This window comes from Oncorhynchus masou, chromosome 23 (assembly GCF_036934945.1).
Source record: "Oncorhynchus masou masou isolate Uvic2021 chromosome 23, UVic_Omas_1.1, whole genome shotgun sequence".
Taxonomy (NCBI): domain Eukaryota; kingdom Metazoa; phylum Chordata; class Actinopteri; order Salmoniformes; family Salmonidae; genus Oncorhynchus; species Oncorhynchus masou.
This window is the reverse complement of record NC_088234.1, coordinates 57,436,926-57,462,661: the sequence shown is the minus strand read 5'-3', so window position 1 is coordinate 57,462,661 and position 25,736 is coordinate 57,436,926. Positions and strand designations below refer to the sequence as shown.

The window sequence follows — 25,736 nt, the reverse complement described above, 5'->3', positions numbered from 1 at the left end:
GGAGGTTAGGAAGTGCAGCTAAGTTTCCACCTCATTTTGTGTGTACATAGCCTTCTCTTGAGAGTCAGGTCTGCCTGGGTCAGTCACAGTGGTCAGGTATTCTGCATTCTAGTTTGCTTTATTTTTTGATAATTCTTTCCAATGTGTCAAGTAATTATCTTTATGTTTTCTCATGATTTGGTTGGGTCTAATTGTGTTTCTGTGCTGGGGCTCTGTGTGGTCTGTTTGTGAAGAACAAAGCTCCAGGACCAGCTTGCTTAGGGGACTCTTCTCCAGGTTCATTTCTCTGTAGTTGATGGTTTGTTATAAAAGGTTTGGGAATTGCTTCCTTTTAGGTGGTTGCAGAATTTAACTTGGATTTTGATAATTAGCAGGTATTATTTGATTAAAGTATTTTTTGCCAGATCCTAATTGCCAGATGTCGAATTTGATGTTTGTTTTGATGGCTTATAAGGCCCCGCTTGCCTTGTTGCTCAAATTGTTCACAGCTTTGTGGAAGTTACCTGTGGCGCTAATGTTAAGGCTGAGGTAGGTATAGTTTTTTGTGTGCTCTAGGGCAATGGTGTCTAGACTGAATTTTTATTTTTGGTCCTGGCAACTGGCTACAGACTGTTCTCGTGCCCTCGCCAATTTGTTGATTTATATGTTGAAGAGTGTGGGGCTTAAACTGCATCCCTGTCTCACCCCACAGCCCTGTGGAAAGAAATGTGTGTTTTTTGCCAATTTTAACCACACACTTGTTGTATGTATACATGGATGTTATAATGTTGAATGTTTTTCTCCTAACACCACTTTCCATCAATGTGTATAGCAGACCCTCATGCCAAATTGAGTCAATAGCTTTTTTGAAATCGACAAAGCATTAGAAGACTTTGCCTTTGTTTTGGTTTGTTTGTTTGTCAATTAGAGTGTGCAGGGTGAATATGTGGTCTTTCGCACAATTTGACATTTACTCAGTACATTGTTTTCACTGAGGAAATGTAAAAGTCTGCTGTTAACGATAAGGCAGAGGATTTTCCCAAGGTTGCTGTTGATGCATATCCAACTTTATTGGCATGGGAAACATATGTTAAAACAAGCGAAGTAGATAATATACAAAAGTGAAATAAACAATGATATCTCCTCATCATGGTGACAAATGCGAGCCTGGGGCTTTCTGGCAAAATGGACTGGCCTAATTAACACAGTAATGACGCTGCAACGTTGAGTCATCTCACCTGTATAATAAACATTTGAACACTTAAATCCCTCTCTCCCTATCTCTTTATCTCTCTCTCTACTTCTCATCTCCTTATCTCTCCCTTTATCCCCCCTCTCTCTCTGTCTCTCTCTCTCGTTCTCTAATTCTCCCCCTCCCCTGTCTCTCTCTACTAATATAAAACAAGCCCAAATTGAAATGAGATATGGAACCACACATTCAGAGCAATGGGGATATCAGACTCTTTCTCTCTCTCTCATTCTCTCTTTCTCTCTCTGTGTGAATATTAATTGTGCCTGGACACTTTAACATTCCACAGTGTGTCACAGAGACAGAAAAGTCTAACTAGTGGACACATCTCACATAAAAGAGAAGAGGTTCTGTCGACTGGGTTGAACAAAGACTTGTCTGTGTCTGGCCTGTGTTGTCTTTTCCCATATTATTTCCCGATGAGTTTTCAGGCATTATTTTAAAGTGGAGTCTTAGATCTATTTTTTTTTTTTTGCAATTAGAGCCAAGCATGGACCCGGTCCCGCGGCGAGGAACAACTCCTGTGTAAATGTCTTCTTGTGATGAACTAATTATTTCCTCTCTTCTTCCTCATCATGAATTCCCTACCCCTTCCCCCACTCCCATCCAAAAAGTAAGGATGCAAACAAGAGTTTAGAAAAGTTTCACAATGTTTTTATGGGGGCTGACAGTGTCCTGTTTGCTAAAGTTTCATAATGCAAATGCTAGTGCTATATGTAATAACAATTGCCAGAATGACTAAAACTCTTTTATTGCAGCTCTGCTGCTCTTTGAGGCTGACTGAATGCCCATCTAATTAAAACTAGCCTACATTATTGACCAAATGTGCTCTTATGGAGGATACTGCACCAAAGCATAGATAGCTAAGGCAATTATTGGTTAAAGTAAACTCAATTTGACTGTATCTTGTTTTTCTAATTTACATGATTTAATATGAGTCATCACATTAGCCACATGCTTCTTCAACACAAAGACACTTTCAGTGGAAGAATTAGCTCAGATTAAAGAAATCACATTGTCTCACAAGCCACTCAACATAAAGCTAATTTGTATAGCTCTCTGTTCAAAGCCATTGATCTGAAACATTGTGGTTCAGGTTCTTGTTACATGCATCTCTTGAAAGAAAAAAATAAAATAAAAATAAGAAAAAAACTGTTTCAACCAACGATAAAATGTCTGTGCAATTTATACACTCCACTGATTGGTTGTTACAAAGCGTGGCAAAAACACATTTTAATTCCTTTTAATTCATGACACAGTCATGCACAGCATAGTGATAGCAAACCATGTCTGACTTGCTTTCACAAGCATCCCCTTGATACCCATCAGGGGCAGAGTTGTAAAATGGTTCAAGTGGTTAGCCGACACTGTGATTTTAAGTATGTTTAAAAGTGCATCTTGTGACTGAAATGTGCTGCCCCCTGAGAAGGCAGGTCTTTGTGAATGTGATGAAAAAAATAATAATTTTATCTGCTTTGCGTTTTGCATGAATGTGTATGCAGTTTCTCAAGGTTCCACTAGGGACATTTTACACTGCAGCTGCAGCCTTCATGGGCACAGGATATATTTTGGGTTATTGACATATACCCCCTTCTGAGTTTTACTGTGGCCTAAGCATGTGTCTGTTATGCTATTAAGAACCACTGTGGCCTGGAAGAGAATATGTTCTTAAGTGGTCTATCAGAAGAAGACACGCTTTCTCTATAGATCCAGGATTCTCTGAAGGTTTCTTCTAGGATTTTATAGCCACTGTCACCTTTGTGACAACTGTATTATATACTGTATATACACTATCGGTCAAAAGTTTTACAACAACAACTCATTCAAGGGTTTTTCTTTATTTTAACTATTTTCTACATTGTAGAATAATAGTGAAGACATCAAATCTATGAAATAACACATACGGAATCATATAGTAACCAAAAGTGTTAAACAAATCAAAATACATTTTATATTTGAGATTCTTCAAATAGCCACCCGTTGCCTTGATGACAGCTTAGCACACTCTTGGCATTCTCTCAACCAGCTTCCCCTAGAATGCTTTTCCAACAGTCTTGAAGGAGTTCCCAGATATGCTGAGCACTTGTTGGCTGCTTTTCCTTCACTCTATGGTCCAACTCGTCCCAAACCATTTCAATTTGTTGAGATCGGGTGATTGTGGAGGCCAGGTCATCTGATGCAGCACCCCATCCCTCTCCTTCTTGGTCAAATAGCCCTTACACAGCCTGGAGATGTGTTGGGTCATTGTCCTGTTGAAAAACAAATGATAGTCCCACTAAGCCCAAACCAGATGGGATGGCGTATCGCTGCAGAACACTTAGCCATGCTGGTTAAGTGTGCCTTGAATTGTAAATGAATCACAGACTGTGTCACAAGCAAAGCACACCCACACCATAACACCTCCTCGGAAATACACATGCAGGGATCATCCGTCCTCCTCCATGATTTACGAATTTTTTAATTTTTTTATTTCACCTTTATTTAACCAGGTAGGCTAGTTGAGAACAAGTTCTCATTTACAACTGCGACCTGGCCAAGATAAAGCATAGCAGTGTGAACAGACAACACAGAGTTACACATGGAGTAAACAATTAACAAGTCAATAACACAGTAGAAAAAAAAGGGGGAGTCTATATACAATGTGTGCAAAAGGCATGAGGAGGTAGGCGAATAATTACAATATTGCAGATTAACACTGGATTGATAAATGATATTGGTGTGCAAAAGAGCAGAAAAGTAAATAAATAAAAACTGTGGGGATGAGGTAGGTGAAAATGGGTGGGCTATTTACCAATAGATTATGTACAGCTGCAGCGATCGGTTAGCTGCTCAGATAGCTGATGTTTGAAGTTGGTGAGGGAGATAAAGGTCTCCAACTTCAGCGATTTTTGCAATTCGTTCCAGTCACAGGCAGCAGAGTACTGGAACGAAAGGCGGCCGAATGAGGTGTTGGCTTTAGGGATGATCAGTGAGATACACCTGCTGGAGCGCGTGCTACGGATGGGTGTTGCCATCGTGACCAGTGAACTGAGATAAGGCGGAGCTTTACCTAGCATGGCCTTGTAGACGACCTGGAGCCAGTGGGTCTTGCGACGAATATGTAGCGAGGGCCAGCCGACTAGAGCATACAAGTCGCAGTGGTGGGTAGTTTAAGGTGCTTTAGTGACAAAACGGATGGCACTGTGATAAACTGCATCCAGTTTGCTGAGAAGAGTGTTGGAAGCAATTTTGTAGATGACATCGCCGAAGTCGAGGATCGGTAGGATAGTCAGTTTTACTAGGGTAAGCTTGGCAGCGTGAGTGAAGGAGGCTTTGTTACGGAATAGAAAGCCGACTCTTGATTTGATTTTCGATTGGAGATGTTTGATATGGGTCTGGAAGGAGAGTTTGCAGTCTAGCCAGACACCTAGGTACTTATAGGTGTCCACATATTCAAGGTCGGAACCATCCAGTGTGATGATGCTAGTCGGGCAAGCGGGTGCAGGCAGCGATCGGTTGAAAAGCATGCATTTGGTTTTACTAGCGTTTAAGAGCAGTTGGAGGCCACGGAAGGAGTGTTGTATGGCATTGAAGCTCGTTTGGAGGTTAGATAGGGAAATACACATGCGGAGATCATCCGTTCACCCACAAATTCACCCTCAAATTTGGACTCCAGACCAATGGACACATTTCCACCGGTCTCATGTCCATTGCTCGTGTTTCTTGGCCCAAGCAAGTCTCTTCTTATTATTGGTGTCCTATAGTAGTGTCTTCATGGCAGAAATTCAACTATGAAGGCCTGATTCACACACTCTCCTCTGAACAGTTGATGTTGAGATGTGTCTTGAGATGTTACTTGACCTCTGTGAAGCATTTATTTGGACTGCAATTTCTGAGGTTCGTAACTCTAATGAACGCATCCTCTGCAGCAGAGGTAACTCTGGGTCTTCCAATCCTGTGACGTTCCTCATGAGAGCTAGTTTCATCATAGAGCTTGATGGTTTTTGCGACTAAACTTGAAGAAACTTTCAAAGTTCTTTAAATTTTCCGTATTGACTGACCTTCATGCATTAAGTTAACGATAGACTGTCATTTCTCGTTGCTTATTTGAGCTGTTCTTTCCATAATATGGACTTGGTCTTTTACCAAATAGGGCTATCTTCTGTACCCCCCCCCCCCACCATCACCTTGTCACAACGCAACTGCTTGTCTCAAACGCATTAAGAAGGAAAGAAATTCAACAATTCAACTTTTTTAAGAAGAAACACCTGTTAATTGAAATACAGTCCAGATGACTAAATGGTTGAGAGAGTGCCAAGTGTGCAAAGCTGTTATCAAGGCAAAGCATGACTATTTGAAGAGTCTCAAATATAAAATATCTTTTGATTTGTATAAAAAAAATTTGGTTACAACATGGTTCATTGTGTTATTTCATAGTTTTGATATCTTCACTACTATTCTACAATGTAGAAAATAGTCAAAATAAAAACCCTGATGAGTATGATTAGATGAGTAGGTGTTCTAAAACTTTTGACCAGTGGTGTTTCTATATTTTTGTTGTTGTTGTAATTGTACCCAATTATTCTCCCCAATTTCGTGATATCCAATTGGTAGTCACGATCTTGTCTTATCGCTATAACTCCTCAAGGGGCTCGGGAGAGGCGAAGGTCGAGATGTGCATCCTCCGAAACATGCCCCTTCAAGCCACGCTGCTTCTTAACACACTGCTCGGTTTACCCGGAAGCCAGCCACACCAATGTGTCAAATGAAAAACCATTAGGCTGATGACTGAGGTCAGCTTGCTGTTTTATGGCCTGCCACAATGTGTCGCTAGAGCGCAATGAGCCAAAGAAAGCCCCCTGGCCATACCCTCCCCTAACCCGCACAGCACTGGGACAATTGTGTGCCCCCCTGTGGGGCTCCCAGTCATGGCTGGAGCGAACCCCAGGCTGTAGTGGCGCCACAGCACTGCAATGCACTGCCTTAGACTGCGATGCACTGCCTTAGACTGCGATGCACTGCCTTAGACTGCGATGCACTGCCTTAGACTGCGATGCACTGCCTTAGACCACTGCGCCACTCAGGAGGCCCAACTGCATTATACTAAGGGTCTGCTAGATAATGTCTAGGAGCAGGAGAGGTAAAATGTGATTTGGTCTAGTCCACTTCAGACAGAGACTTTAAGCTTGTTGCACGTCTCCTCCAAAGATAAGACACAAATTAATCCAGTCAGGTCGCAGAACAAAATGAAAAAACACAGAAAATTAAATCAAAGTAAGTTAAAAAGGATGGGAATATTAAGCGCAAAGATAAGATGTCTAGTGATAAGGTGTTAATATGCAGGAGAGAAGGAGAGAGAATGAAGGAGAGATAAGGGCTGAATGTATAATCTGTACTTTAATTGCATTTTAACCTCAGAATGGGATTCATGCTTGAGCTATACCACTGTAATCATACAGCTTCTAATAATCATCTCCAGTAGTGGCATTTGTTGGGTACTTCCTGCATTTATAGAGCACGTTCAATATTTCCTCTCACCATTGGAAAGGCAAAGGTCTTTCTGATAGGGACATAGGAGTTATAATCTTGGTGTACCACTTTTTCTTCCTCATTGCTAGATGCGTATGACTGTCTGCTTCCATGCTGAGCCTGTGGGTTACAGAGAGGAATGGAGAGGTCGGGTTCACCTGGGGGTTGAACAGGGAACATCAGCAAAGTCATGCCATCTTTTATTTTCAGGTCTGCTCGCAGCGACTTGTGAATTATTGAGCACATTTCCTCCCAGTTGAAAGGCTACGGAGGTGCAGGTTGTACAGAAAGAATGGGGCTGAGAGTGAGACAGGGCTCACCTTCACTAGGCTGCCATGTATACAAATTTCACTTGGCATATTTTATTTAAACCACAAAGACACGGTTAGCAAACAGGAAAAAGGGCCAACGTGAGGTAGAAAATGAATGTGCACTGGGACCGGCGGCATACAAATGGATTGTTTGTCTCACCTTAATGCAGTGGTTGTCACCCTGGTCCTGGGGACACAAAGGGGTGCACATGTTTGTTTTTGCCCTAGCACGACACACCTGATTCAAATCATTAAAGCCTTTTGATGAGTTGTTGATTTGAATCAGGTGTGTAGTGCTCGGGCAAAAACAAAAATGTGCACCCCTTTATGTCCCCAGGACCAGGGTTGAGAACCAGTCCCTTAATGGACCTGGTTATCAGGTGCATTGTTTTGAATATGATTTCTCACCTGTGAATCCAGGTGTTTATGAGAGACTCATTTGGACAACTGTCTGATCAAATTAATTTAGAGAGGATCTTCTCTGTTATCTATAAGTTTGAGGATTTGAATACGGAATGAATAATGTGTCTGGGGAAAAATACAATGTAATTGACTCAAACAATTGTCTGGAAGAGGCAATGTCTAGAACTTAGTGAAATTGATTGGTGCAGTATCAAACGTCTATTACCAACAGTACCATGGTACTGGTTGTTCACATTGGGTACTGAAGACTCTCAGTAACCCAAGATGTGACATCTTCTCACAGATAAACAGGAGTTTGAGTAGGATCTCACCTTACTCCCTCTCTTTTATCACCTGACTGGTGGTGATTCTGTAAGAGCTGTGTGATGAGGGGGCCGTGGAAATTTGTGTTGGTGTGATGGTTGCACTTGCCTCCGCCAATACTATTAGAAAAAAAGGGTTCCAAAAGGGTTATTTGGTTGTTCCCATAGGATAACCCTTTTTGGTTCTAGGTAGAACCCTTTTGGTTTCCATGTAGATCTGTCTGTGGAAAGGGTTCTACCTGTATCCAAAAGGTTTCTGCCTGGAACCTAAAAGGGTTCTACAAAGGATTATCCTATAGGGACTGACAAATAACCTGTTAAGGTTCTAGATAGCACCTTTTTTTCTAAGAGTGTAGCAAAGCCCAACGCACTGAGGTACTCACCTTGTTAGCCTGCCTATATCCCTTCTTCTCATGCTGGTCTTGTCTGGCTCCCACCCTGTCGTGACTGAAACATAGCATCCCAGATGCATTTCAATCACTCTGTCTGGGAAATATGAAAAGAGACTCTCTTTTGACTCTGATAAGCAGTAATCGAAGACAAATGACATTCCTTGATTATTATTAAAAAGAAAAGTGTCTATGTCATTGAAGGAAGATGTGATCAGTTAAGGCCTCATTTGAAATAAATTGTATTTGATTGGCTGAAGGTGTGATTAAAAACAAGTCCTTGCCATACTCTGGAGTATTATACAATACAGTAATTGGATACATTATACCAAAGAGAATATTGAGCAGTGTATGGAAATAAACTTGTTGGTTCTTTTTTTTCTCATCTTCTTTTCATTTCTCTATAGTTTTCAGCTTGTTGGTATTACCAATTATTGGACAAACATAGCCTGTTATTGTATGACGCTATGGTTGACAATTTAAACAAATGCAACTCTCTGCCCAATACTCAATGTTTCTACTCTTTTCTGGTCTCACACTCTATTTCTCATCTGTCTGTCAATAAAATCATTTCTAAATATTAAAGGACAGTGACTTTCCATTCCCTGCTCTCATATACACTGAGTGTACAAAACATTAGGAACACCTTTTTAATATTGAGTTGCAGCTCTTTGCCCTCAAAACAGACTCAATTCGTCAGGGCATGGACGTCAGGGCGTTCCACAGGAATGCTGGCCCATGTTGACACCAATCGAAAGTGTTCCACTGGGTTGCTGGCCAATGTTGACTCCAATGCTTCCCACAGTTGTGTCAAGTTGGCTGGATGTCCTTTGGGTGATGGACCACTCTTGATAAACACAGGAAACCGTTGAGAGTGAAAAACACCAGCAGCGTTGCAGTTCTTGACACACTCAAACGGCGTGCCTTGCACCTACTACCATACACCATTCAAAGGCACTTAAATATTTTGTCTTGCCCATTAACCCTCTGGATGGCAGACATACACTATCCATGTTTCAGTTGTCTTAAGGCTTAGACATCCTTCTTTAACCTGTCTCCTCCCCTTCATCTACTCTGATTGACATGGATTTAACAAGTGACATCAATAAGGGATCATAGCTTTCACCTGGATTCACCTGATCAGCCTGTCATGGAAAGTGTATGTTTTGTACACTCAGTGTATGAGTGCCAGCAAACCCTCATCTAACTACAAACACAAAGACTACCACATACAGATGTAGGATCTTCATTTGATCACTCTTTTGTTGCTCAGAATTTTATATTAACAGTACTGCACTTTTCATATAGCCTACTTTTGGCCAGTTTATAGCCTATCCACCAATCAAGCAACATTATGGACTACGTGTTGCTGTGACAATATAGGTCAAATTAAGATCCTACATCTGTTCAGTAAGAGACACAGATACAGTGCCTTGCAAAATTATTCACCCCCTTGGAGTTTTTCCTATTTTGTTTCATTACAACCTGTAATTTAAATATATTTTATTATTTGAATTTCATGTAAAAGACATACACAAAATAGTCCAAATTGGTGAAGTGAAATGAAAAAAATGACTTGTTTCAAAAAATTTAAAAAAATGTCATTTTTCTTTAAAGTGGTGCATGCATATGTATTCAGCCCCTTTGCTATGAAGCCCCTAAATAAGATCTGGTGTGTCCAATTACCTTCAGAAGTCACATAATTAGTTAAATAAAGTCCACATGTGTGCAATCTAAGTGTCACATGATCTCAGTATATATACACCTGTTCTGAAAGGCCCCAGAGTCCGCAACACCACTAAGCAAGGGGCACCACCAAGCAAGCGGCACTATGAAGACCAAGGAGCTCTCCAAACAGGTCAGGGACAAAGTTGTGGAGAAATACAGATCAGGGTATGGTTACAAAAAAATATCCGAAACTTTGAACATCCCATACCATTAAATCCATTATTAAAAATGGAAAGAAGATCTGCTCTTGGGGGCGCCAGGCTGCCCTGCATCACTCACTCCTATCATCTATTACGCACACCTGCCGTCCCTCGTCATGCGCATCAGCGATATTGGACTCACCTGGACTCACTCATCATCTGTTTATTTCCTCCCCTATATTTGTCAGTTTCCTTGCTCTGTTTCCTGCTGATGCAATGATTGTCTTTTGTTTGTGTTACCTGTTTGCTGACGCTGTTCCTGTCTCGTTCCATGTCCGTTATTTATTAAATGTTTTACTCCCCTGTACCTGTCATCTCCAACGTCATCCACGTGACAGTGGCACCACAGCAAACCTACCAAGAGAGGGTCGCCCACCAAAGATCACAGACCAGGCAAGGAGGCCATTAATCAGAGAGGCAACAAAGACAGCAAAGAAAACCCTGAAGGAGCTGCAAAGCTCCACAGCGGTGATTGGTCAGTCCATAGGACCATTTTAAGTCATTCACTCCACAGAGCTGGGCTTTACAGAAGAGTGGCCCAAAAAACACATTGCTTACAGAAAAGAATAAGCAAACACATTTGATGTTCACCAAAAGCATGTGGGAGACTCCCCAAACATATGGGAGAAGGTACTCTGGTCAGATGAGACTAAAATGTAGGCTTTTGACCATCAAGGAAAACGCTATGTTTGGAGCTAACCCAACACCTCTCATCACCCCAAGAATACCATCCCCACAGTGAGGTAAGGTGGTGGCAGCATCATGCTGTGGGGATGTATTTCATCAGCAGGGACTGGGAAACTGGTCAGAATTGAAGGAATGATGGATGGCGCTAAATACAGGGAAATTCTTGAGGGAAACCTGTTTCAGTCTTCCAGAGATTTGAGACTGGGACGAAGGTTCACCTTCCAGCAGGACAATGAACCTAAGCATACTGGTAAAGCAGCACTCAAGTGGTTTAAGGGGAAACATTTAAATGTATTGGAATGGCCTAGTAAAAGCCCAGACCTCAATCCAATTGAGAATATGTGGTATGACTTAAAGATTGCTGTACACCAGCGGAACCTATCCAACTTGAAGGAGCTGTAGCAGTTTTGCCTTGAAGAATGAGCAAAAATCCCAGTGGCTTGATGTGCCAAGCTTATAGAGACATACCCCAAGAGACTTGTAGCTGTAATTGCTGCAAAAGGTGACTATACAAAGTATTGACTTCGGGGGGGGGGGTGAATAGTTATGCACTTTCAAGTTTTCTGTTTTTTTTGTCTTAATTATTGTTTGTTTCACAATAAAATATTTCTCAGTAGGCATGTTGTGTGAATCAAATGATACAACCACCCCCTCCCCCCAAAAGCAAGTTTAATTCCAGGTTGTAAGGCAACAAAATAGGAAAAATGCCAAGGGGGGTGAGTACTTTCGCAAGACACTGTATACCTATTTTCAGAGAGTGCTGTACTTATCTGAGCCCATTTTGAACCATTTTTAGAGAAGGAGAAACTATAGCAGCTTTAAAGTGTGTAATGCTGTCCGGGCCAGGGCTAGATGGATGCTCCAGAGTGTAGGGAGCGTAAGGGCCATGCCGCTTGTGAGTGGCGCTCGCTCTTGTCATCCCTGTGTAGGTGTCAAGCTGCCCCGTTGAGCCTGATCTGATGGCTTGCTCTGCTCTTGAGAAAATGGCTCTCTGAGAGTCCTTCTTCAGCTCGAGCTGTTCCAGCAGGTCTCCTAACCTGAGAGTTCAGGGGGGCTGAATGGTAGCTGTGTGGCTACCCTCATGCTGGGTCAAGCCCACTTGGTCACGCGGTATGAGGTTTTGTGAAGTGAAGCAGTTAAGAGGACGGAGTCAAGACAATATATCCATTGTCCACTTTGCCCAGAATGCCATTTTATGCTCAGAAAATGGGTTGCAATCTGGTAGGATAATACAATAATTGAAAAGTCATGTCACAGTTGTAGAAATGGATTGCTGTGCCCCATCTTTATATAGACCTTAACACTTGACTCGGGGCAGTTGCTGCACATTCCACTGTAGACCAAAAGGCCAGACAGTAACATGAGGGTAAATTGTTTTGATCCATAATCTATCTTGTGTAGTTTGGGCACAATAATTGCTTTTTCAAAATGTCAAATGTTCTATATCTGTTGTTAAATCAAGAGACTTGATAAATGTTCATTATAAAGGCACACAAAACCAGAATAGCACTTAAACAATCCAGAGGAAGAATTTTTGACGAAAATACAGAGCATAGAGCACATGAGTTGTCAGCCGGTGAGCGCTGCTTTCTCTCTCTTGCGTGCTTGATCTCTCTCTCTCTCTCTCTCTCTCTCTCTCTCTCTCTCTCTCTCTCTCTCTCTCTCTCTCTCTCTCTCCTCTCTCTTTCCTCTCTCTTTCCTCTCTCTTTCCTCTCTCTTTTCTCTCTCTCTCACACACACTCTCAAAAACAATAGGCGGTCTCTCCTCCAGATGCTTCAGTTTAGGAAATATGACATGTGTATGAGGGGGCAGTACTTGTGTGCTACAGTGTAAGCATTACTAAGGCAGGTTTGATTGAATCTGATGGCTCGGGACAGATCTTCATTTCCTGTATCTGTTACTATGTTAAGCTAACTCTGTGTAATAGGATTATCTCCTTTCGCCAGTGTTCAAAGCTTACACCTCTCGTCCACCATTTCATAATTGAAATAATCTAGAAGAGTACCAATCCAAAGTGCTGTTGTGCAAATCCAACTCCAAATTATTATAAGGATTTCTATCTGTAAAAGGCTATGTCATAATGGTAGATTAGGCTATGATATAATACCATAATGTCCTACCTTTTTAAAGTTTGTCTCTAAAGTCATAAAAATATATTAACAACAAGAAATGATACACTGTCAATTTAATATAGTATGATAGTACTGTAGACTAAAGTATATTGTTTCATACTACACAAAATAGTTTCCCACATGGTAACTTCTGAACTTTTCCATTAGAATGTGACTGGCGGTGCTAACTGAGTCTGTTGATGCCCTGCACATGTTGTGATGTGTGTCCCCACATCCTCAGATGAACCTGAGGCCTTATATTTATATCTATCTCCTGCCTACAGAGCTTTGTGCATCAGGCTCCATTGGTTAGTGAGATATACACCTCGTTCTACAACCCCCCTCCCATGTTTGTTCCCGCTAATTAATGACTGTGGCGCTAATTAAAACCAGAGCAGCTTTCAATACCTTCTGCCTCCTTCAGAGAAATATCACATTTCCTTTTACTTGTCCCAGAGACTAATGAACATTCTGGTGCAGGTTTTCAGGCGAGAAACACAGTGGCAGGAAACTGCGCCAAGTGGGATTGGGAGAGAGTGTGTCGTCATAACCAGAGGGCAACACGAGAGAGACACAGGAAGGAGACAGGCCTGCCATGAGAATTGTGTGACTGAATATGTAAGGATTGCCAAGGAAAAACACATGTACTGTACGCACATAATATGCAAAAATAAAATATATTCACATGCATTTCCCATTATACCATGGAAAAGAAGTACAAATAAATGCAATGAGCAAATATACACGATATGGCCAAGTATCTGGACACTTGTTAAAGAACATCTCATTCCAAAATCATGGGCATTAATATGGAGTTCTCCCCTTTGCTGCTATAACAGCCTCCACTAGCTGTTGGAACGATGTTGGAACATTGCTGCTGGGACTTGCTTCCACTCAGCCACAAGAGCATTAGTGAGGTCAGACACTGATGTTGGGCAATTAGGCTTGGCTCGCAGTCGGCGTTTCAATTCATCCCAAAGGTGTTCGATGGGGTTCAGGTCAGGGCTCTGTGTAGGCCAGTCAAGTTTTCTACACCGATCCCGGCAAACCATTTCTGTATGAATCTCGCTTTGTGCACTGCTGAAACAGAAAAAGGCCTTCCCCAAACTGTTGCCAAGTTCAAATCAAATCGTATTAGTCTCATGCGCCGAATACAACAGGTGTAGACCTTAACGTGAAATGCCTACAAGCCCTTAACCAACAATGCAGTTTTAAGAAAATTGAGTTAAGAAAATATTTACTAAAGAAACTAAAGTAAAAAATAATAACATTCATAAATAAAAAGTAATACAATAAAATAACAATAATGAGAGGCTAGATGTGCGGGGGAAGCACAGAATCAATTAGAATGTTATTGTGTGCTGTAGCCTTAAAATGTCCCTTCACTGGAACTCAGGGGCCTAGCCCGAACCAGTAAAAACAGCCCTAGAACATTATTCCTCATCCACAAAACTTTACAGTTGGCACCATGCATTGGGGCCGGTAGTGTTCTCCTGGCATTAGCCAAACCCAGATTAATCCGTCGGACTGCCAGATGGTGAAGTGGAATTCATCACTCCAGAGAACGAGTTTCCACTGCTCCAGAGTCCAATGGCGGCAAGTTTTACACCACTTCAGCCGACCCTTAGCATTGCGCATGGTGATCTTAGGCTCGTTGCTGCTACTCGGCCATGGAAACCCATTTCATGAAGCTCCCGATGAACAGTTCTTGTCCTGCAGTTGCTCGGTCGCAACACTCTGTAGTGACTGTTGCAACCGAGAACAGGCGATTCCTCGTGCTATGCACTCGCCGGTCCAGTTCTGTGAGCTTGTGTGGCCTACCACTTCGCGGCTGTGCTGTTGTTACTCCTAGTCATTTCCACTTCACAATAACAGCACTTACATTTGACCAGGGCAGTTTTAGCAGGGCAGAAATTTGAGGAACTGACTTGTTGAAATGGAGGCATCCTATGACGGTGCCACATTGAAAGTCACTGAGTTCTTCAGTACGGGCCATTCCACTGCCAATGTTTGTCTATGGAGATTGCATGGCTGCATGCTCGGTTTTATATACCTGTCAGCAACGGGTGTGGCTGAAATAGCCGAATCCACAAATTTGAACGGGTGTCCAGAAAGTGTATTATGTAGTCGAAGGACACCGATTATTGTAAAATTCTCATGCGTTCACCGGAGAAAGCAATGATGCAGTTTGGTATTGAGTCTTGATTAACCTGCTTGTTAATTAAGCAACCCGCAGGGCCCATTTGAAACACACTACAGTTTTATTGTGTTTCTCTCAGGGAATCGGAGTGAACGCACAATGATTTGAATTGATAACATGTTCGATCTGTCACAGCCAAGAGCACCATGATGTGTGTGTGTGTGTGCATGCATGCGTGCGTGAGTGTCCACATACATGTGTATGAAGACTTAATCCTTCTCTCTCTCCCTCTCTCTCTCTCTCTGTCTCTCACTCCTCTTTACCATCCCCTGGTTTCTTCAGACCATTAACGTCTCTCTCTCTCTCACTCCTCTTTACCATCTCCTGGTTTCTTCAGACCATTAACGTCTCTCTCTCTCTCACTCCTCTTTACCATCTCCTGGTTTCTTCAGACCATTAACGTCTCTCTCTCTCTCACTCCTCTTTACCATCTCCTGGTTTCTTCAGACCATTAACGTCTCTCTCTCTCTCACTCCTCTTTACCATCTCCTGGTTTCTTCAGACCATTAACGTCTCTCTCTCTCTCTCTCACTCCTCTTTACCATCTCCTGGTTTCTTCAGACCATTAACGTCTCTCTCTTTACCATCTCCTGGTTTCTTCAGATCATTTAATAACAGATTCTCTCTCCCTCCTCTTTACCATCCCCTGGTTTCTTCTGACAATTTAATCACAGTCTCTCTCTCTGTCCTCTACAATTCCCTGGTTTCTTCAGACCATTTAATCACCAAGTCTCTCTCTCTGTCCTCTTTACAATCCCCTGGTTTCTTCAGACAATTTAATCACAATGTCTCTCTCTCTCTCTTTTCTCTTTACAATCCCCTGGTTTCTTCAGACAATTTAATCACAATGTCTCTCTCTCTCTCTTTTCTCTTTACCATCGCCTGGTTTCTTCAGACCATTTAATCACAACGTCTTACTGCCTTTTGCTTATCCAGTTCCTCCTAATGGCCTCCAGTTCTTCCTTACCGCCACCACCAAAACTCCATTCTTTTAATGATCTGCTTCTCTTCCAATTTGTGCAACGAGGGGGGCCTCTTCATGAAGTTTTACAATAGTCAGGGTCGCCGACATCGACTGTCAGAGAAACTGCTAATTTACAAAGAGATTCCAGAGAATTAAAAATATATTTGTTAAAAGTCACCGGTTTGAAAGTTTCTTGTCATGTTCTCTGAACCCGGTAGGAAGGGACTTTGTGGTTAGGGACAGCTATCCATCAGTAAGTGGATTGAGAACATAAACACGCTCCTTCCATCTGGCTCCTGGAGTATGGGAAATGTTTAATGCTGAACAAATGTGACTCATATAATAAATGTTATCGGGCCGCAACCCTGACTTACTTTACATTTAGCTTTAAAGAAATATTAATGAATTGAGCATTACTGAGTCATGGCGTGGGCACAATTTTCCAGCAAAGCTCATACCTATCAATGCATGAGTTTCATGCATGAATATGTATAAAAAAGCAGGTCTGCCTAATGATTGAAAATTAAGCTTTAGCATCTAAAACCCCTAGACAAAAGAAGCTGTGTTTAAACAAGCTCTGAGCCTTTGGAGGACAGTTCAAGCTTTGATACCGTATGTCAAACCTCGCCCTGGTGTAAGCCTCTTAGCATTGTATGCAGTTTCTGGTCTTATATACCTGTCAGCAACGGGTGTGGCTGAAATAGTCGAATCCACTAATTTGAACGGGTGTCCAGACAGTGTATTATACAGTAAAAGGACACCGATTCTTGTTCACATTCTCATGCGTTCACCGGAGAAAGCAATGATGCTGTTTGGTATTGAGTCTTGATTAACCTGCTTGCTAAGCAACCCGCAGGGCCCATTTGAAACACACTGCAGTTGTATTGTGTCTCAAGGAATCAGTGAACACACAATGATTTGAATGATAACATGTTTCTGTGCTCTGTGTGGAAAGGTCATATATGAATGCTGTGTGTGCTTCAGTGGTTGGTCCTGAGGACAGGGTTCCATAGTATGTTCCTAACTGTCTGGCACAGGGATTAGAGCTGAGAGCTTCTGAGAAGTCAAAGAGCAAGAGAGAAAGAGAGAAAGAGTGAGCAAATAGAGAAGGAAGAGATTGATTCCATGCATATTTCTTTTGTGATGCTCCTGGCCACCTGACACAGATAAAATAGAGTGAACATTAATTGTATCATGAAACAGGATATTCTATTGCCAGCCATGTACCCTAACCCCTAACCACTGTTTTGCACACATTTCTCAATGTTCTAAACCTGCTTCACCCCAAGTTCCCAATGTGTTGACTGAAATGTATTTTTATTCACAGGTGTAGAGAAGGCTACCAGGGTATACGCTGCGACCAGTTCCTGCCCAAGACCGACTCCATCTTATCTGATCCAAGTAAGAACATTTCCTTAATCCTCCAATTAGAACTAAACTGAACCTCCAGAAATAGTGACTTTTATTGCAGCCCATTTATTGCAGCCCATTGTTTCTGTGATTCAGGTCTACATTTATATTAAAGCTTTTACTTGAAGTGATTTCAGATTGGCTAAACATGAACATCACAGGGCATTGTCTGTTCTCAATTATCAAGAGAGCACAGCCTGTGCTATATTTGAAAAGTCCCATCAGTAATCTTTCTCAGTTTGATGGCCCTGACTACATGTACAGCACGTCTGCTATTATAGAAACACTGACTATGGGTCCCCACTGATGCTCTACAGACAATATGCTCATTTATAAACTGGGTCGTTCGAGCCCTGAATGCTGATTGGCTGACAGCCGTGGTAGATCAGACCATATACCAAGGGTATGACAAAATATTTATTTTTACTGCTCTAATTACGTTGGCAGCCAGTTTCTAATAGCAATAAGGCACCTCGGGGGTTTGTGGTAAATGGCCAATATACCACGGCTGTGTCCAGGCACTCCACGATGCGTCATACGTATAAGAACAGCCCTTAGCCGTGGTATATTAGCTATATAACACACCACTCGTGCCATATTGCTTAATTATGCCACGACTAGGAAAGAAATACATGAATAAAATCATTTCATTGCCAGTTTCTGAAGAATCTGTCTCTAACTGTGAATGGTCACTCTATTCATCACACCTAAACTACCCCTACAGAACATATTAGGTAGGCTAGTGCAATCCTATCGAAGCAGATATTTCCTGCCTTTATGATAAAGTGATCAAATGCCTTCTGTAGGCTCCACCCTCACCATTGAGTCAACCAATTACATAATGTCTGCCTTCGGGGCAGAGCTGCCTCCAGAACAAGATTAATGAGGAAAAACGCTAACCTGCATAACAGAGAAGCAAAGGAAAAAGGTCCTTGAAGAAATCTGACATTGCTTCTTAATAGCTGTCTATTTCCTTTCATTAGTGTGTGCACAGTGTGTGGGTGTGTGTACTGTTCAGTGAGATACAAGGAAAGTTCAGAAACATTTTGAAAGGAACTTATATGTTTCTTTCATTGGAGTATGTCTGCTAAGGTCATACTGCCTCTCACAATACCAGGTCCATTGATGCCTTGGCTCTTCCACTAACCTCAGTGATACAGCCTAGCAGCCTCAGCACCAACATAAAAAAGTACTACAGTTTACTATAAATTACTACAGAATTCTGTACTAAACTATAGTATAGTTTAGAATACTATACTATACACTGCAGTATACCTTGATCATGTGGGCTGCAGATAGTCTAGTGGTTAAGAGCGTTGGGCCAGTAACCAAAAGGTTGCTGGTTCAAATCCCTGAGCTAACTAGGTGAAAAATCTGTCAATGTGCCCTTGAGCAACTCACTTAGTGCTCCTATAAGTCACTCTGAATAAGAGCGTCTGCAAAATGACTAAAAGGTAATGTGTGGTACTTACTATAGAATGGTGTAGTATACTTTAGAATAATATATTGTGTTTTTCAGACCGCAAAAACAATAGTGATTTACCGCAAAAACACTACAGTAATTACCATATTATAATCTACAGTATTTGAATTTACATCTATCCATTACGATCCCCCATATCCCAATTTGTGCCACCCATAAGTGAGAAACCTACATGCCAAGTATTGACCATATATTGTGTTCCCAACCTCTTCCTAAAAACTGTATGTTCAGACCTCAGTCCTACCTACCAACAGGTGATGGAAAATTGAATTGAATTGAAAATTGCTCTGTGCAGCTGCACGTTGATGAATAGTACCACAATCATCAAGAACAGGTAGACAGGTTGACTACACAATCTGCTTCCTGCTGACTAGAGAGACACGATCTGTATCTGTAAAAAAAAAGAAAAAAAAGAAAGTCCACTTTAAATCTTAGTTTCTTAACTCAGGCCATCATGTTTGATGGGGTTATGTCACTAAGATAATCATGAAACCATGAACAGACGTCAGAGCTCAGGCCTATCGAGGACAACTTGTTCAATAAAATATCATGATCAACAGTATCAAAAGCTTTTGACAGGTCCACAAACAAAGCTGCACATTTCATTTTAATGTCTAAAGTATTGACAAGATCAACTAAGTGGTTGCTGTAATAGTGCTACGCCCAGGCCTAAACCCTGATTGGTTTACATTCAAAATACATTTCTCAGATAAAAAGAGCAAAGTTGTACATTTACTAAGGATTCATGAATCTTAGCTAGACAAGGACGCCTTGAAATGGAGCGATTGTAAAGGACCTCGTCCTCCTCTTCTGAGGAGGAGTAGCGAGAAGGATCGGAGGACCAAAACGCAGCATGGTAAGTGTCCATAATTTAATGAAGCCAAAATGAACACTGAACAAAAACAATAAGCAACAAACAAACAGTCCTGTAAGGTGAATGACAAACACTAAACAGGAAATAAACACCCACGAAACCCAGGTGGGAAAAGGCTACCGAAGTATGATTCTCAATCAGAGACAACTAGACACCTGCTTCTGATTGAGAACCATACTAGGCCGAACACAAAAACCAATATAGAAAAACAAACATAGACTGCCCACCCCAACTCACGCCCTGACCATAGTAAAACAAAGACAAAACAAAGGAACTAAGGTCAGAACGTGACAGCAATAATTATTAAGATTACTACTATCCCCTCTCTTATGGAGTAGCAGCACAATAGCTGATTTCCATTATTATTATTATTTTTTCTGATAAAGATGTTGAGTAAAAAATGTGGGTTATTGAGCCGACAATGATGGGCACTGCACACTTAACCCTTAAGAGTCTAAGCCCTGTCTAACCTGGGGGAGGGGTTCTACTAAGCTATATGGTATTGTTCTAAGAAGGTCATACCAATAATCATTTTACTATTTTTTTTTTTTTTTACATTTTAAGACCCCTTGAATTAAATTTTGGAGGGGGCCTTTCTGCTATTGCATTACAAATGCATTGCATAACAGATTCACTACTTGGTACAACAGATAAGCCCCCCCCACCCCCCCACCCACCCCCACACACACACAAGATAAATGTATTTAAATGCTTATTTTTGCACTAAACTCTCCATATATACTTCCATTAATTTTTTCAACTGGTATGTGATGTGGGTGGGCATCCTAGAGCAAAACATCCTAGAGTCTCTCCTTTCCACAGAGGGGTCATACTAGTGCGTAGCCCAAACCGTTCGGACGCTACAGATGATTTTGTAAGAAGAGTGATTTTCAGGATGTCTCATGGTCTGACAAACACCGCTTTAGCTCTGTCACCTTTCACTGCAGATGCAGAAGTGCGACGTAGGCGGATGGGGGAAATTGAGACGCATCCATTGCAAAAAAAAAACAGACATCTCTAGCTTAAAATGAAGGATTTCCACGGGGCCGCGGACATACAGTAGACCTTAGGATAGGGCAAACCGCAATCCAATTGGTCGGCCCCTTTGGATTTCTAGTTGTCTATTGCTAGTAACACATTCAGAACTTGCTTTTCTGTAAATGGCCTCATAGAAAGGCTTTGACTATTATTCATCTGATCATTCAGCAAGTTTCCCCTATCAACATCCAGCCCAAAATAATTGTGAATAGGCTTAGAAGTTCTTTAAAAGAGATAGCCCCGTGAAATAAAATAGTGATTAAATGCATTAATGATGGCGTTCCTTTCGGAATGAGGCCAGTGTCTGAAGGAATTTCTTCTTGTGACAGTGAAGAGGAATAACCTTTCAGGGATTTCACAGTTTTCCAGAATTTTGTCGGGTTCCCATTACAATCCATTAGAGCGGTTACATAATAATCAGAGCCTTTCTGGTTTGTCTTATACAATGATTCTTCAGTTGCTTAAAGCTTGTGCTTAAAGCCTGTGTTCCCAGCCTTGACCCAGGCATCATCTCTTTTATGAATGACTTCTGATCATTCCGGAGTGTACCAAGCATTCAATCTACCTTTAACCCATACTTTTTTGAAGGGAGCATGATTAGCCACAATGGTATTGAAGACATCTGCAAAAAGGTTGAAAGATAAATCAGTTTCAGGGATAATTGAAATACAGTGAAGACAACAACCACCCGAGCCACTGCCTGTTCACGCCGCTATCATCCAGAAGGTGAGGTCTGTACAGGTGCATCAAAGTGGGGACCGAGAGACTGAAAAACAGTTTCTATCTCAAGGCCATCAGACTGTTAAACAGCCATCACTAACATTGAGTGGCTGCTGCCAACATAGTGACTCATCTCGAGCCACTTTAATAATGAAAAAATTGCCACTTTAAACAATGCCACTTTATATAATGATTACATACCCTACATTACTCATCTCATATGTATACACTGTACTCTATACCATCTACTGCATCTTTCCTATGCCGTTCGGCCATCGCTCATTCATATATTTTTATCTACATATTCTTATTCATTCCTTTACACTTGTGTGTATAATGTAGTTGTTGTGAAATTGTTAGGTTATATTACTTGTTAGATATTACTGCATGGTCTGAACTAGAAGCACAAGCATTTCGCTACACTCGCATTAACATCTGCTAACCATGTGTATGTGACAAATCAAATTGTTTTGATTTGATTTGATCACTAAAATAAAGACCATGTAAAAAAGCCAGTTCACTGAAGTTTTTTAAGTTCCTTTTTGTGATGACATGAGGGTTAGATTTTTGTATTCTCACAAAGAACTTGTCGCTAAAATACATTTGAAAAAATAAAAGTAATGTAAAAAAACAAAAAAAACAATTCACTAATATCTTGGGTGAAGACACCAGTTGAAACATTTTTCTCTGCTGTATTCATTAAAATAAGATCAATCAGATGACTTGTAGACAAAGTCGAGGAGTGAGGTCGGAGGAAGTGCATCTGCAACAGCCAAAAGTCAGACACACATTTTTTTTAAACCTTTATTTTACAGTTAAGAACAAATTCTTATTTACAATGACAGCCTACAGTTAACTGCAGTGGGTTAACTGCCTTGTTCAGGGGAAGAATGACAGATTTTTACCTTGTCAGCACAGGGATTCAATCCAGCAACCTTTCGGTTACTGGCCCAACGCTCTAACCGCTAGAGCGGGTTTTTACTTTGCGCAGATATGTCATCTTGAGGAATCTACCTTTAACAAAACCTAACCTATAACCTGACCCATCACCTTATGCATTACTACCTCATAGTGGCAGGAAGTGACATCCCAAAAACACATAAATGGCTCCTAGCCTCCCACTCATAGGCTACTTTCTGTCATTAACACTATAATTGAAACTAAATATTATTAACATGAAATAGAATTGTTTTGATAAAACATAAACTTAATACAATCTAGTAAAGTGGATCTGAAAACTAACTGAACCTAAACTGAATATCAAATTATTATTCGAGAAACTAATAGAAATATAAAATGAATATAAAAACACAAAATATAATAACTGACTAAATATGTTGCATTTCTGCCTTGTTTAGGGGGAAGATGACAAAAAAGCATCAAAACCCACCAGGTCGCAATTCACGGTCATTTGAAGTGTTTGGCTACAGGGATTTTAATTGAGTTCAGCCCAGGAAACTCCATGGGTATCATTTTCTTAAAAGTCATTTGATATATCATGTCCTTTTCTGTATTGATCCTGGAGTCGAGGGTGGGCCATCTGCTATCTCTGTGAACTTTGTCATTGTGAGATGAAACGTGAGGGACAGATTGTGCCGAGTAGAGAGCTCTGCCATTATCTCACCATCCTCTCCATTACATCCCCTTCCAAATGGCTCTTTCATCGCTTTAATAGCTTTAGCCACAGATTCCTCTTGAATCGCTGTGTAACTTTTATTCCTCCCAGTTTTTAACACAGAGGTTAAATAATAACGTCATCATCTGCCGAGAAGTGTTTTCAATTCATTTGATCTTGTTTGGATTTTGGAACATAAATTAGCCTTCTGGGGTGACAAAAGGGTTGAAAGAAGCTTACAACAGTTAAAAAAATAACAAAGCGAACTCCCCACCCCTGTTTTGGTAAAAAGCTGAGTGAAGGGGCTGAAGATATAACCACTCTCAAATTCATAGACTGAGCTATGGATGCAAGGACTGGCCGTCCATGATATCAACATTATAGTTTTAACCATGTTTTGAGGCATGGAGTGTTCGTTTGCATTGCCTACAAACATTGGAGTTAAACAAGCTTACATTTTGAGTCCTGATGAGTTATGACAGTTGAACTATGCTCATGAGACATTTATAAGTTATATTATTCAATAATCAATGGGTACATATCATTCGTTTATAAGTCCAACAATGGATGTAGCAACTGCAGATTGCCCCTTTAAAGCAAAAAAATAGTAGTTTGAGACCTGTGACAGATTCACAAGAGTGGTCATTAGAGAGAGAATGTAAGTTAATGCCAAAATTAAACTGTCAATCCTCGCTGTAGCCTGCAAAAGTACAAATCCATTCAGCCAACAGCAGAGGGTGTATTATTAGTGTCCACCATGGCAAGTGGACCCAGCAGTTTAAGCAGTTATATTATTCATCCTTATTCTCCTTTTCCCAACTAAGCATGAACTGAGCTTCCACTGACCCAACAGCCCCCTACTGCTCAAACTGTCTCAGCCTCTCCCCTTCTCCTCCTCCCTTTCCTCCATACACTGTCCCCCCAGATCATCTAATACTAAATGCAGGGCCTCAGTTGAGCTCAGAGTTTTCCAGCAGTGCAGTTCACTGGCAGGCCAGGCTGATCCTGCCAAGGCCTTTGGCTCACCAAGGCTGTCATGAGAACCACAGTGAGAGACAGGAACCTTTCAAAACCAGACACTCCTGGGTTGGACTTTCATCATCCTCAAAGGTTCCACTGAGACAGTGGTCATGACATAATCTCTCCATCAAAGCAGGACAAAATCCAGATTTCTAAGAGGTTCGGAGCATCTGTCTCCTTCTGGAACTAGCCTGTTGGGATCCTTGGATAACTTTGCGCCTGCCAGGTTAAATCTTACTACAACTCCAAGGAGCCTTTTACTGATTAGACCCCGCTTCAGGAATATGGCTTCAAACTGCTGATAGTTTTACTCTACTAGTGTAGTTCTGGGTAGTCTCATGTGATGTGGCCAAGAAGTTGTGATCACCGTAGGGAACAGAATTGATATGCTTTAACATTTACTTTTTGCTTGTGAAAATAATAGCTCGCTGCTTGGCACATTCTATTTGTTGGAACATTCACAGTATAATGTGCCAACCAGAAGCCGAGGTAAAACCTCATGTATTCTGTTTGAATAGGGAATGTTTTCACCCTCTGTCTCTTTCTCCTTCCATATTAAACACCCTTCCTTTCATCTCCAGCACTCCTCTTGGACCCTGACATGAATTGTTTTTACTAATGACCTACCAGTAGCATTGAGTAAAGCCTGTGTGTCTATGTACACTGATGACTCAATGTTATACACATCAGCTACACTCTTAGAAAAAAAAAGCATTCCAAAAGGTTTCTGCCTGGAACCAAAAGGGGTTCTTCAAAGGGCCAAACAACCATTTTTGGTTCTAGATACCACCTTTTTTTCTAAGAGTGTACCACAGGTGAAATCACACAGCTGCACTTTTAACAAAAAAGCTGCAGTCAGTTCCAGAATTGTTGGCAAGTAATAAGCTAGTCCTATATATTGTATGTCAAAAACTAAAAGCATTGTATTTTGGACAAATCTTTCACTAAACCCCAAAACTAATCTAAATATTTGAAAAAAATAATGTGGCAGGTCAACAAGTTGATGAGACTAAGCTTGGTGTAACCCTAGATTGTAAACTGACATGGTCAAAACATGTTGATGCAACGGTAGCTAAGATGGGGAGAGTTTTTTATTAACTTAAAATGTAACTAGGCAAGTCAGTTAAGAACAAATTCTTATCTACAATGACAGCCTACCGGGGAACAGTGGGTTAATTGCCTTGTTCAGGGGCAGAATGACAGATTTTTACTGTGTCAGCTCAGGGATTCGATCCAGCAACTTTTCAGTTACTGCCCCAACAATCTAACCACTCGACTGGCACCTTGGCTGTGATAAAGCGCTGCTTTGCTTTCTTGAGATTATAATCAACTAAGCAAATCCTGCAGACCTTAGTTTTAGGGCTGGACAGTATGGCCAAAATATTATAGCATGGTATTTTTCTAATTTTTGACAGTATTTGATGTTTTTGATTAATAAAAGTTCTACATGTGCTTTATGAGTAGTGTGTGACACTATGGAGGCAACACATATATTATAAATTATTTCAGTGGGTCTTTCTCCAT

General features: G+C 41.1%; 1 protein-coding gene across 2 annotated transcripts in view; it reads left to right on the top strand.

Annotated features, from left to right (window-relative positions):
• The window catches only part of LOC135511106 (pro-neuregulin-3, membrane-bound isoform-like), a 430,704-nt gene that overhangs the window by 326,382 nt on the left and 78,586 nt on the right, over positions 1-25,736 (top strand). For both annotated transcript variants that reach the window (XM_064932644.1, XM_064932643.1), the window contains exon 3: positions 17,380-17,453. In XM_064932644.1, coding sequence (XP_064788716.1) covers positions 17,380-17,453 — 74 coding nt within the window. The remainder of the gene's footprint in view (positions 1-17,379; positions 17,454-25,736) is intronic.